This window comes from Triturus cristatus, chromosome 4_2, assembly GCF_964204655.1.
Source record: "Triturus cristatus chromosome 4_2, aTriCri1.1, whole genome shotgun sequence".
Taxonomy (NCBI): Eukaryota; Metazoa; Chordata; class Amphibia; order Caudata; family Salamandridae; genus Triturus; species Triturus cristatus.
In genome coordinates, this window is record NC_140586.1 from 882,402,133 (window position 1) to 882,416,327 (window position 14,195).

Sequence of the window (14,195 nt, forward strand, 5' to 3'; positions counted from 1 at the left end):
GTTGTGGAGGTTCATGAATGGAGTACAGTTTCAGAGTGGAAGGAAGTAGAGTTAAGCAGCGTAGAGTGCAGCAAATTGTCAGAGTAGAGTGGCATAGACTATCAGTGAGTGTTGCAGCATGAAGTGACATAGAAGGTGTTGCGTAGAGTGGAGAAGAGTGCTGTAGAGTAGAGGCATAGAGCAGTGGTACCGATAACATGGTTGGCTCAAGGTCTCTTTTGTATGTACAAATGCTGAATTTGTAATTCGGTAATCTATCATCGAATCGCAAATTGGGTTTGCGATTCAGTATTAGAAAGGTGTGTGTTTAGGGCATCCCTCCCTAAAAGCAACTCGAGGTGGTATGTGTGAATGTTCTGCAACCGAAATGTGGTAACATTCACATTGTGCCGCCAACTAAGAGTTGGTGGTAACCCATTTGCATAATTGGAACGGGCGCCAAGGGACCCTTTCCCCTTTGTGAATGTAGGGGAAAACATCTTTTAAGAGCAGGCAGTGGTCTGTGGGACTCTTAAAAAATGAAAAGAAAACTGTTCATTTTACATTTGGAAACGCATCCCATTTTCCTTTCAGGAATACGGGCTGCATTTCCAAAAACAATTGCTTTATTTAAAAGCAATCACACACATTGTAGTGGGCTAACCCCACCATTCCCATGACGTTTGCGATTCTAAATGGATCGCAAACTGAAACTTACCTCATGAATATTTATTAGGTTTGTCTATTCGCGACCCACTAGGAATCGCTGATGTGTACAACCCGGTTTGCAATTACCTAACAAAGAATCGCTAGAAATCGCTATTAGGTAATCGCGAACCCTAGAATACGTACATGTCACTAGTTGTTTCAACTCCTGTGTCTCCTAGGATTTGATTTAATGATGATAGCAATGAGCATCATTTCTTACACATCAAGGCTCCAGAGGCAAATGTCATAGGATTAACCATGATGGCTACAGCCCACATTTTCCTACTTTCACTTCTCCTGCATTTTTTTTTTCTCGGACTGCTGTCACAGAATCATCAAGCTTGCCAAAAAAAATTACCAAACACCACAACCAGCTGTGAATATTCTCCAGTGAGAGCTTGTTAAATCGTTTGGGTGTGTTGGGTTTATATGTTTTATCACTCATCTCTAAGATTAGCCTGAAAATACCAGTTAGTCCAAGCATTGTTCATAGTGTTGCTTTTACAGGTAGCATGATTAACTGTCCCTGGATTTTTAGGTCTCGCCTGAGCCACCGCATGCGCTGATCTGCGAGACATTTAGTTGGTGGGTTTTGTGCTACCCACATTTTTGTGCTGGTTACAAGCTTGAGCGCATGATGGCGTGCACGCGCACAGCTGCTCCCTACATTCCCCCCTCCCTTCGCGCCCAGCCATCTGCCTTTCCTCCGCCAGCCTTCAGCACCATCGCCGCCCCTCCCCCCACTGCTGCGTGCGCATCCCTAGCATGCTTTAGCGCGTCATCGTGATGACTTTTGCTTTTACGGGCGCGCGGCGTTACTTTTACTGCCACGCGGCCAATGCTTGTTTCAGACGGACGCCGTCCGGTCCGCCTCAGCCTGCAAGCAATCCTCACTCAAAGTACGGCCCCTCCGGGCGGCTCGCATAGAACTCCGCCCTCTTCTTCCTAATGCCGCTATGTCCAATCTCACACTCACTGTCTCCCCTGAAAGCTCCTCCTTCCTGTACCGCCCACCTAATCTCAATTGAGCTGTCATGCCCTCCATAGACCGCAGCCGGTATTCTGCGTCTCTTTCTCCGATCTTCACCTGTCTTGCCTATTCCCTTTCCTCCCTACTCTAGCCCAAACTGCTCACTTTCTTGCAGTTTACGGCTCACTCTGTCAGTGCTTCTTACTTTCTCCGTGTGGCCACTTTTTCTTTCCGCTTCGACTCTTCGCTACTTCCCCCTTCGTTTCTTACACTTTGCTTCTAATCTGCTTCCATATACATTTGCTCCGCCTCTTGTCTCTCTCATCCCCTTTCACCGTTACCTGCGCCCCTCCCCTTGCACAGAGTGCGCTTGCGCATTACAATTGCGTGTGTTAACTGTACTGCCGTCATAGGAACGCATTTGGGTAAGACTGTTCCCTTAGTGAATCTGTTTCTGCCTCAAATAGCTTTGCTGACCTAAAAATTTGATATTTCGAAGAAGGCACAAGGCGAGTTAGTTGCAAAGGACTAGCTTGCTGCCTGTTACTTGAGTTTAATCAGGGTCAGTCGGGGATAACTACAGATACAAGAAATCCAAAACAAAACCGATACAGTATAAAATGGCTGCTGAGTGATGAAGTCTACCATCGAAGTTTTGGACTATTTGTCTGTTTTCTATGTCTCTTACCATGAGGCTGTAGAAAGCAAATCAACCATTATGCTTATCGTGAAGCTTATAAAGGGGCAAACCCTTCCATTAGGTATCAAATGCAAACAAGCATTGGCATAGCCAATAGGTCTCGCTTTTGGGACCTTGTAAGTATTTAGTTATGCAGCACAATATCCTTAGTGCAACAACACCAAATGTTGCATGGCTAAACACTTATAAGGTCCCTAATGCGAGACCTATTGGCTATGCCAATGCTTGTTTTCATTATTACTCTTTCACCTAATAAAAATCAACAGCATTTCTTTCCTTATAGTCCACATTGTGCTACTCTCCCAACAAGTTTACTGGTATTTCATGTTTTTTCCTAGATGTAGGGAAATGATCAACAGCATGGAATAGACACTTTTATGATTCTTTCCTATTAGTACAGTGTTTTATCATCTGCTTTGTAACAGCTGGCACGTGAATGTCCCACATAATTGCAATGTTATAATTCTCTATAATTCCTTCATCCCACTTTAACTGCACTTTTTTGCTTTGGTGCATGTCCACGGATGGGTCAGTATTATTGTTCATGTAATTAAAATTCTTAAAAAATTGACTGATGTCTTTGTACGTTTGAAAATTGACAAAAGCTCTTCACACATTAATTGCAATGATATAGGTTTTACCCTGTGTGTGTTTGCTGATGTCTTTCTAGGTCTGATAATCTACAAAAGCTCCTCACACATTCACTGCAATGATATAGGTTTTCCCCTGTGTGTGTTCGCTGATGCTGTTTTAGGTCTGATAATCGACTATACCTCTTCACACATTCAGTACATTGATATGGTTTTTCCTCTGTGTGTTTTCGCTGATGTCTTTGTAGGTCTGATAACCGACTAAAGCTCTTCACACATTCACTGCAATTATATAGGTTTTCCCATGTGTGTGTACGCTGATGTCTTTGTAGGCCCGATAATCGACTAAACCTCTTCACACATTCACTGCAATGATATGGTTTTTCCCCAGTGTGTATTCTCTGATGGTTTTTTAGGTTTGATAAATAAAAAAACATCTTCTCACATTCACTGCACTTGAATGGTTTTTCTCCTGTGTGTATTCTCCGATGCAGTTTTAGGTCTGATAATCGACTAAACTTCTTTACACATTCACTACAGTTATATGGTTTTCCCCTGTGTGTTCGCTGATGTTTTTGTAGGTGTGAAAATTGACAAAAGCTCTTCACACATTCACTGCAATGAAATGGCTTTTCCCCTGTGTGTGTTCGCTGATGTGTTTGTAGGTTTGATAATCGGCTAAACCTCTTCCCACATTCACTGCAATGATATGGCTTTTCCCCTGTGTGTGTACTCTCATGTTCTTTAAGGTGTGATAAACGACTAAACCTCTTCACACATTCACTGCAATGATATGGCTTTTCCCCCGTGTGTGTTCGCTGATGTCTTAGTAGATCGGATGATCGACTAAAGCTCTTAACACATTCACTGCAATGATATAAGTTTTCCCCTGTGTGTGTTCGCTGATGTCTTTGTAGGTCTGATAATCGACTAAACCTCTTCACACATTCACTGCAATGATATGGTGTTTCCCCAGTGTGTGTTCTCTGATGGTGTTTTAGGCTTGATAAATGTTTAAAGATCTTCTCACATTCACTGCACTTGAATGGCTTTTCCCCTGTGTGTGTTTTCCGATGCAGTGTTAGGGCTGATAATCGACTAAACCTCTTCACACATTCACTGCAATTATATGGTTTTCCCTTGTGTGTTTGCTGATGTCTTTGTAGGTTTGAAAGTTGACAAAAGTTCTTCCCACATTCATTACAATGATATGGCTTTTCCCCTGTGTGTGTTTGCTGATGTCTTTGTAGGTCTGATAACCGACTAAAGCTCTTCACACATTCACTGCAATGATATAGGTTTTCCCCTGTGTGTGTTCGCTGATGCTGTTTTAGGTCTGATAATCGACTAAACCTCTTGATACATTCACTGCAATGATATGGCTTTTCCCCTGTGTGTGTTCGCTGATGTCTTTGAAGGTCTGATAATCGACTAAACCTCTTCACACATTCACTGCAATTATATGGTTTTTCCCCTGTGTGAGTTCGCTGATGTTGTTTTAGGTCTGATAACTGACTAAAGCTCTTCACACATTCACTGCATTTGAATGGCTTTTCCCCTGTGTGTGTTCGCTGATGCTCTTTAAGGATTGCAGATTGACTAAACCTCTTTTCACATTCAGTGCATTTTAACTGTTTGTCTCTTCTGTGTGTTTGCTGATGGCGTTTTAATATTGATGACAAACTAAAGCTTTTGCTGCATGTGTCTGATACTTCTTTCTTGGTTAGTGTCTCTGAGTCGGGTATATATTTGTCTATATCCCATGACTGAGTTTCTTGATGAGCCAAAATCACAGATAAAGCACTTGCTTTATTCTCACATTCCCTGTATGTGTGTGGCATTTTGCATGTTTGCTTTCTGATTTAACAATAATACCTGCCACACTTATAATATGTTTCAGGCTTCTTTGTGGGCGTGTGTGTCTTCAAACTGGATAATGGTTCTGCAAACTCACGGGTAAAGATCCATCCTCCTTCTGGACGTTGCGAATTGGGACAGTAGTCTGTATTTTAGATAGCAGAACGCCTTTCCTTTACCCTCCAGTTGTCTGGCTCCACTCCATTGTGCTTTTCTCTGGTTGCACTGGAATGGCCTGAAAGAGTTTACAATACACATCTAGCACTGAAAGGTGGTCTTTATCAAGGAAAGCAGTGCTGTAATCACATCATACCAATCGCACAATGAAAGCTGGTATTGGACATGTTTACCCAAGAAGTGGATTATCAGTGTTGTTGTCATTTTTTAAAGGTCATTTCTTAGTTTTGAGGCATGGAGGTGCACCGCTCAGACTTGTAGAATCATTGAATTGCCCTCGATGCTTCTTACAGGATCTTTCAGTTTATGTTCTGGTTTGTCCGGCTCTGACTGCATTTATGTTTTTCTGAATACAGGAGCTCAATATTTCGGACTGTGTTTTTGTAGATTTACAGGATTATCTTCATTATCCTTAAACATTTTGTACTTTCAAGGATTGTTTTCTGTCGGATGTAGAGAGATTTAAAATTACTTACATGGAAACATGGAATGTGCATACACATTTTCTTTTTAATTCAAAATCATTTCTAATGAATTTTAATACACAACAAAAATAGAATCAAACTGAGTAGACGGAGGAAACAAATGGGTGGAAAGGAACTAATAAGGTATAAGCATCATGGCTAATTCACAACATCACTTAATGTAAACATCCCAGCTGTCATTTAAACTGTCACTGATAATGTCATAACATAATACACTTACATCTTACATTGTATTTATTTATTTATTCAGTGTTTTCTATAGCATGAACAAGACCCAAGATTAGGTGTCAGCACAACAGCATTCAAAATCCAAAGATATACAAGTCCTTAAAGCACACTAGGAGGTATATGTATCCATTCAAAAGTGGAACATGCTTAAACTTACTAATAGTATACATATTGAAGCTTACCATGAATCAATTGTTGTTACAGGAGTACATGTCATACTTAAATTTTAAAATAAAACAACTACTGAAGATTACGAGGAATCCACACTGGTTACAGTGTTACTTGTCCAGTCAAATACACATGTGGCTTGATAGGGGTAACTGTCATTAGACAACGTCCCTGTCATCTAGAGCAGGGACTCAATGTAGCAAACAGAGTTGATTATAGGCGACAGAGCTCAATAGTTGAAAGCAAACTAGCTTGCCCTATCCCCAGTTTCATTGTTCTGAGATTAGCAGGACTATAATCCTGCTTACTGTAGTCTACTGGAACAGCTGAATGTAGAAGACCGAAGGATTGTCTGTTGTTCTCAGAAAGAGCCCTAGTATTGTCCGCTGTTAGTTATGGGAGGGGTTTGCTCATAAGAAAGGACTTAGCCTCCTTACATGTTTAAAATGTAGCCTTATAAGCATAATGTATCACATTTAAGAGTTACAAATAACATATGACAACAGTAATATCGTATCTGTCATTGGTACACAACATCAACCTACATAATGTTTCTAGATTGATGAGTATGGATTGAAGTAGCAAATGAAAAGATATAGAAATAGGGCCTTCAGTTTATGGGGGTTTGTTGGTGGTAAAGTAGTTATCTAGGGATTATCTTCGTTGTTGTTCCCATAGGGAGTGTTGCAAAGGAATGTTATCAGCCCCTGATATGTGATACCTAACTAAACCAGGCTTGAAAGGAAGCCTTGTGTGTAGTCTTAACAGCCAATATCAGTAAAAGATCAAGTAGAGGGCGGTCTACAGAGCATCTGATGTTCGGGTCAAGGAAGCCTTCAATGAGATATGAGAATTCTTTCTTAGGAGCTATATTAAATAAGTTTTCAACAAAGGAGAACACCTTATCCCGAAAGGGGCCTACTGATTTGCAGTTGAAAATGAGGTGAGCAAGGTCTCCGTTCTTTTCATTGCAGTTCCAACAGACAGGGTGACTCTAAAAGTTTTTGTGTGTGCAGGCAAGAAGGTGTCCAAAAAAACATTGTATATTAGCCAGAATTTCGTTTGAGATAGTACTGATGAGATCCTTTGTGAGGTGACAGATTTCCATGTGTTGTTCCAGTCGGTCTCAGATGTGCATGTAGAAGAATGAGTATCCTAGTATTCGGTTGTTCATTTATTCATTCTTGTGGTTTTGGGTTGTAATAAGTGATATAATTTGGACACCTGTTTGCCTAGTATGTTAAATGTATGAAGGAGTGTTGGTAGGGACAGTTCTCTATAATGGCATTTAGATTTGGTAATAGCAGTCTTTAATTTCAGAAAATTATAGAATTCTTGATCTAACTGCTCAAGCGACCCTTGACCTTGCTGGTAGGTTGCTCCCCCACCACACAGCTCCGCCTGTATGTCCTGCCGCTGCCGCTGCTGTAGAAGTTGAGGCCCTCCTCCACCCGCAAGCTACCACCTGCGCCTCATCCCTGGTGGCAAGTGGTAGGCCTTAGGTTTGTATCTCTGTCGCTGTCTGTCTTCCCTGTACTGCCTGCATTTTTATCTGTGCCCGTTTTGCTTGCCTTCTGTTCCCCTCGTTGCCCCTTCATTCTGTGCCCTCTTACCTTCTGTTCCCCCTCGCTGCCCCCGATTTGTGCCCGTTTTGCCTTTTGTTCCCCCTCACTGCCCCTGATTTGTGCCCGTTTTGCCTTCTGTTTCCCCTCGCTGCCCCTGATTTGTGCCCGTTTTGCCTTCTGTTTCCCCTTCGCTGCCCCTGATTTGTGCCCGTTTTGCCTTCTGTTTCCCCCTCGCTGCCCCTGACTTGTGCCCATTTTGCCTTCTGTTTCCCCCTCGATGTCCCTGACCTGAGCCCGTTTTGCCTTCTGTTTCCCCCTTGCTGCTGCTGATTTGTGCCTGTTTTGCCTTCTGTTTCCCCCTTGCTGCCGCTGATTTGTGCCCGTTTTGCCTTGTTTCCCCCTCGTTGCCCCTTCATTCTGTGCCCTATTACCCTCTGTTCCCCCTCACTGCCCCTAATTTGTGCCTGTTTTGCCTTCTGTTCCTCCTCGCTGCCCCTGATTTGTGCCCATTTTGCCTTCTGTTTCCCCCTCGCTCGCTGATTGTGCCTGGTTGCCTTCAGGTGCCCTCACCACTCCCGTTGCTGCCGCTGCGTCCCCTGCAGCCCGCCCCCTCACTGCCCATTCGCTGCCCCTGCCTCCCGCCTCCCAGCTTCTCCTCCCTCCCACATCCCCATATATGGCAGCCGCGCAGCGGGCACGCCTAAGGCAAGCCCGTCTGCGCCCTTCTGTGCCTGGACCGCGCCCAGCACCAGAACCCCTGGTCCCTGCACCTGCCACGACGACCACCACCGCTACGATGCCAGCACACTCCACGCTCTCAACCCCGGACCGACCCACACCTGCTTAAAGGCCACCCCGAAATGCACACATGGACCCTTCACCTGCTGGAACTGCAGCAACACCAGCCTCAGAGCCGCCGAACAACCCGCCAAGAAAGACCTCAACCACCTCCGATGCATCCTACTGAACACCCGCTCCGCACGCAAACACGCCGTCGAGCTCTGGGACCGCCTCGACACATCATCCCCAGACATCCTCTTCCTGACAGAGACCTGGATGAACGACTCCTCCACACCCGACATCGCCATAGCCATCCCAGACGGCTACAAGATCACCCGTAGAGACCGCACCAACGGAGTCAGAGGAGGAATCGCCATCGTCCACAAGAACAGCATCAGGGTCTCGACCAGCACCGACGACACGCTCAACACCGCCAAACACATGTATTTCCAGATCCACACAGACCCCAACTCCACCCTCAGAGGCACCCTCATCTACAGACCCCTCGGACCCTGACCCCAGTTCAGCGACTCCATCGCCGACTTTATCAGCACATACGCCCTGACCTCCACCGACTTCATTCTCCCCGGAGACCTGAACTTTCACCTGGAGAACAACAGCAACTTGACAACCCTGATCGATAACCTCGCCAACCTCGGACTGAGGCAACTCGTCACAACGCCTACCCACTCCGCAGGCCACACGCTTGACCCCATCTTCTCCGCAAGCCCCCACGTCACCTTCAACAACACCACTGAACTCCTCTGGACCGACCACCGCTGCATCCACTTCTCCTTCCAGAAACCCACCACACACCACCGCACCCAACAGATTCCTCGTCGCTGCTGGAGAAAAATCAACGAAGACCAACTACACGCAAACCTCGCTCTCAGCCCACCCACCGAACACTCCAACACTGACGATGCTGCCCACAACCTCAGACGCTGGAACGAAGACTGCACCAACACCCTTGCCCCGCTGAAGAAACCCCCCCACAGAGACACCAGCAAGAGGGCCAGCTGGTTCACCACAGAACTCCTAGCCTCCAAACGAGCCTGCCGGAAACTAGAGAAGAAATGGCACAGCGAACAGACTCCGGGCAGCCACGCAGCCCATAAGGACGCCACCTGCAACCACCATCACCTCATCAGGACTGCCAAGAGGACCTCCTTCAAAGACCGCCTCAACAACAACGCACACAATAGCAAGGAGCTCTTCAACATCGTGAAGGAACTCTCCAACCCCAGCTCCAAAACCAACGACATCCCACCGTCGCAAGCCCTGTGCGACTCCCTCGCCACTTTCTTCCACCGCAAGATAGCAGACATCCACGACAGCTTCAACACCCAGACAGCCCCAACACCATCGACCACGACCCCCTGCTAGCCTGGACCAGCATGAGCATCGATGACACCATCAAGACCATGAGCACAATCCACTCTGGCTCCCCCTCAGACCCATTCCCATACCACACAAAGCCAGCAGCTCCATCGCACCCCACCTGCGCAACGTCATCAGTCTCTTCCTTGAGACCGCGACCTTCCCAGAGAGCTGGAAACACGCCGAGATCAACGCCCTACTCAAAAAACCCAAGGCAGACCCTAGAGACCTCAAGAACTTCCGGCCCATCTCGCTGCTCCCATTCCCGGCCAAGGTCATCGAGAAGATCGTCAACAGACAGCTAACCCGATACCTCGAAGAAAACAGAATCCTGGACACTTCCCAGTCAGGGTTCCGCAGCAACCACAGCACCGAGACCGCCCTCATCGCTGCCACCGACGACATCAGAACACTGCTGGACAACGGTCAGACCGCAGCCCTCATCCTCCTGTACCTCTCCACCGCCTTCGACACCGTCTGCCACCGCACACTACGCGCATGCCTCCACGCCGTAGGGATCCGATACAAAGCCCTGGAATGGACCACCTCCTTCCTCTCCAGCAGAACCCAGAGCGTCCGCACGCCCCCCATTCCGATCCGAAGCCTCCGAGATCATCTGCGGTGTACCCCAGGGTTCCTCCCTCAGCTCGACGCTGTTCAACATCTACATGGCCCCGCTCGCACACGTCGCCCGACAGCACGACCTCAATATAATCTCCTACGCTGACGACACTCAACTGATCTTCTCCCTCACCAAGGACCCCATCACCGCCAAAGCCAACCTCCACAAAGGAATGAAGGCCGTCGCCGACAGGATGAAGACCAGCCGACTGAAGCTGAACACGGACAAAGCGGAGGTCCTCATCCTCGGCTCCAACCCTTCAGCCTGGGACGACTCCTGGCGGCCGATGGCACTGGGGGCAGCCCCAACACCCACCGACCATGCATGCAACCTGGGATTCATCCTCGACTCAACGCACTCCATGACCAAGCAAGTCAACGCCATCTCCTCCTCCAACACCCTCCGCATGCTCCACAAGATCAACAGGTGGATCCCGACAGATACAAGAAGAATAGTCACCCAGGCCCTCGTCAGTAACAGACTCGACTACGGAAACGCCCTCTACACGGGAGCCCCGAACAAGCTCATCAAACGACTGTAACGCATCCAAAACGCCTCGGCATGACTGATCCTCGGCATACCACGCCACAGCCGCATCACCCCCCACCTGAGAAACCTGTACTGGCTGCCCGTCAACAAGAGGATATCCTTCAAGCTCCTCATCCACGCACACAAGGCACTCCACAAGACCGGCCCAGCCTACCTCAACAAACAACTTTTCTTCTATATCCCCAACCGCCAGCTCCGTTCTGCCGACCTCGCACTCGCCACCGTCCTGCGCGCCCGAAGAACAACCACCGGCGGGAGGTCCTTCTCCCACCTCGCCGCCAAGACCTGGAACACTCTCCCACTGAGCCTACGACAGACCCAAGAGCTGCTGACCTTCAGGAGGCTACTCAAGACCTGGCTGTTCGATCAGTATCGCCCCCCCCCCCCCCCCCAGCACCTTGAGACCCTCACGGGTATGTTGTGCGCTCTACAAATGTTTGATTGATTGGTTGATTGAACCGGTATATTGTTTGAAAGTTAGAGAAGTGTTTCTGGAACCGAGTAACTGAGAAAAGAAGAAGCCTCTGGTGATCTATGATTCCAAGTGCAGGGTCCGGCCATCAAATGTGATGTTTGGGTTGTGCCAAAGAGAGGTTAAAGAGGAGAATTTCATCTGGGAAGGTCATTGTTTTATCAAAGGTTAATAGAGCATTACTAGTATTTTTAGAAGTGGTGATATGCTTGCAGTTGGTTTTAAGTTGAGTAACAGGGTCTAGTTTTCAACCTCTAGCCACGTGGGGGTGTAGTTATCAGGTTCTTGGAACCAGTAGATACCTTGTTTAGCTAAGAAAGCTGTCTGGTAAAATCTAAAATTGGCTAAATTGACGCCACCTAGAATATTGGGCAGGTGGAGTTTTTTCTTGGATTTTCTAGTTTTTTTTACCTTGCTGTAGGAAAGTGCCCCTTTTTGCATGGTTACCCCCCCACTTTTGCCTGCCACATGATGCACTTTGACTTGGCATGCCCTGGGTCTCTGCCAATCAGGTTCCCAGGGCCTGTGTCTTTCCCAAAGCTGTACCTTTGTACCCCCAAAATCGCATCTCTGGCCACAGGTAAGCTCCTTGTAAAAGATACCAGGTAAAAGGTACCAGGTGAACCAAGGTCACTGTGAGCAGACAAGGCCTCTAAAGGTTGAAGCACCTATTGTGTCACTCTTAGAGGCCCTGTACCTTAACACCCACACACTGCCTTTGCAGGCTGCGTGTTTTTGAGCAGCGAAAAGTGAAGAGTCGATATAGCACACATACCTGTGTGCTATGCCTACAATCCAATGCCTGTGGCCTACATAAGCCACCCCTCTAGCAGGCATACTAGACCACAGGTGAGGGTAGTGTTGTATGAGCCCTGTACCCCTACAGTGTCTAAGTCCATTCTTAGACATTGTAAGTGTAGTGAAGCCATACATAGTATATTGTCTGGGAGTTGGTTATTACGAACTCCATGGTGCCATAGTGGCTTCACTGAAACCTGGGATATTTGGTAGCAAACTTCTCACACATTAAACCCACACTGATGCCAGTGTGGGATTTAATGTAAAATGCACACAGATGACATCTTAGAGATGTCCTCTGAAAAATTACCAGTACTGGAGTGGTTTCTGAATAACTGTTCGCCAGATGCCACCCAAGACAGGTTTCTGGACCCGTGGGTAGAGAGTCTCCGCCCTATGGGTCCAGAAACAAAGCCCATCCTGGGCAGAGGTGTCACACCTCCTCCCCTAGGATGGGCTTGGTCCACAAAAGGGGAAGCTTCAAAGGCCTGCCGCCTTTGTACACTGTGCCTGCCTTTTGCTGCCCCCAGCACCTGGCTCCCCCTGGTTCTCACCCCCACTTTGGGCAGGAGAATCGGTGGGAAAACCGAACTAGGAGGAGAGGTTGACAACCTTTGCCAACTCCACCACTCAGGTCGGGGAGGCAAAGTGAAACACACACCTCAGTCCCCTCCACCTTGGAGATGAGGGGACCCAACCAATTAGGGAGAGGTTCATGCCCCCCTCCCACTGGAGGGTGGCATAATAGTGGGTGTACTCAAACCAAGGAAGGGACCCATTAATCTCAACCTGCACACCCCAGTAACGACCCTACATTTTGTATTTAGGGGCAACCCCAAACCTTGCCTCCTCAGATTCGAGGAGGAAAATGAAGGACCGAAGAGCTGTGCTGAACCAGGAAGAAGAGGACACTTACTGTTTTGGCCCTTGCCCTATCAGCCTGTCCCAAATTCGATTTGTCTACAGTGAAGAAACCGGTGTACCAGCAGCCAGCATCCCCCCTGGAGCCTGGAGGACCTGCCCTGCACTCACCTTACAGTCTCCCATGAGCACCGGATTGAATCAACAAAGACTCCAAGACCAGAACCCGGATCCAGGTGGCTCTGCGGTTCTGCAACACTCTGCATCTGACGCCCGCAGCCCTAGTTCGAGCGGCCCAACACCACGAGGAGGTCTCCCCAGCAATCCTGACCTGGGATCTGGTGAATCCCCAACCTCCCATAAGCTCCAAGACGACACCTGCAGCCTCAACCTGAAGGGTACCCCCAATCGCGTCCTGAGCTTTTAAGAAGAACCCTATGCCTAAATACACCCATACACCTGACGCCCCACGGCCTTGGGTGGCCCAAGCAACAGTGTCCAGGCATCCCCCAAGATCCCAACTTACCTCTCAAGCTGGTGGTCCCCTCCAGGAGGTTTACCTGCCAGAGCCTGCAGTGTCTTTGCCGAACCGAAGATCTCCATTCATATCTACTGGGCACGGCTGGACTGACCGTGGCGGGCACTGGGCGTTTCCCCGGTGGGCTGCTAGGGTGGGGGCCAGTTTTGGGCCCCTGGTGGCCGTTTTTTAGGCCCCCGGTAACAAAATTGTCAAAACCGGCCCTAGAAAACAGAGCAGTTTGCCAAGCCAACGTCCCCGACGTTGCCTTGGCACTCTGCACCCGGCCGCCCCTGTGTTGCTGGTGGTGCAGCTCTTGCGCTGATTGTTGACCCCTACAGTGCTGATCTTAACCGAAGGAGCTTTGCTCCAACACCTGAGTGGCCTTCTTGTAAGCAGCCCCTGAACGAAGGCCCCCATAGCCAAATTGTCTAACATTGGTCTCCTGCACTCTGCACCCATCTGCCCCGTTGGTCGTAACCCCCAAAACCCCCACTCATAAGTCGTTTACTTACCTGAGAAACCTCTAACACTTTTTTCCCATAGGAACCCATGTTACGAGTATTGTTCCTGAAAATGTTCCGTGTCGAGCAGAACTGTGTAAGAAAAGAAAAGTAACTAAACTGCAAACCTTGAAAAGTCTTAATTACCCTGTAGTGTGAGATCCCGGCAAGGTATCTAGCCATACCACCCTGAGTAGCCGATGTAATCTAAAAGTAATCCAAAAGTAATTACTGTGTAATTCAAACTGCTTTTTCAACCAATACCAACCTGTAGCGATTGCATATT

General features: G+C 47.8%; 1 protein-coding gene across 2 annotated transcripts in view; it reads right to left on the reverse strand.

Annotated features, from left to right (window-relative positions):
- Positions 1-2,175: 2,175 nt before the first annotated feature.
- LOC146835329 (uncharacterized) overlaps positions 2,176-14,195 on the reverse strand; it is a 53,267-nt gene continuing 41,247 nt past the window's right edge. For both annotated transcript variants that reach the window (XM_085602901.1, XM_085602902.1), the window contains exon 3: positions 2,176-5,424. In XM_085602901.1, coding sequence (XP_085459027.1) covers positions 2,995-4,788 — 1,794 coding nt within the window. In that variant the 5' untranslated portion in view covers positions 4,789-5,424 and the 3' untranslated portion in view covers positions 2,176-2,994. The remainder of the gene's footprint in view (positions 5,425-14,195) is intronic.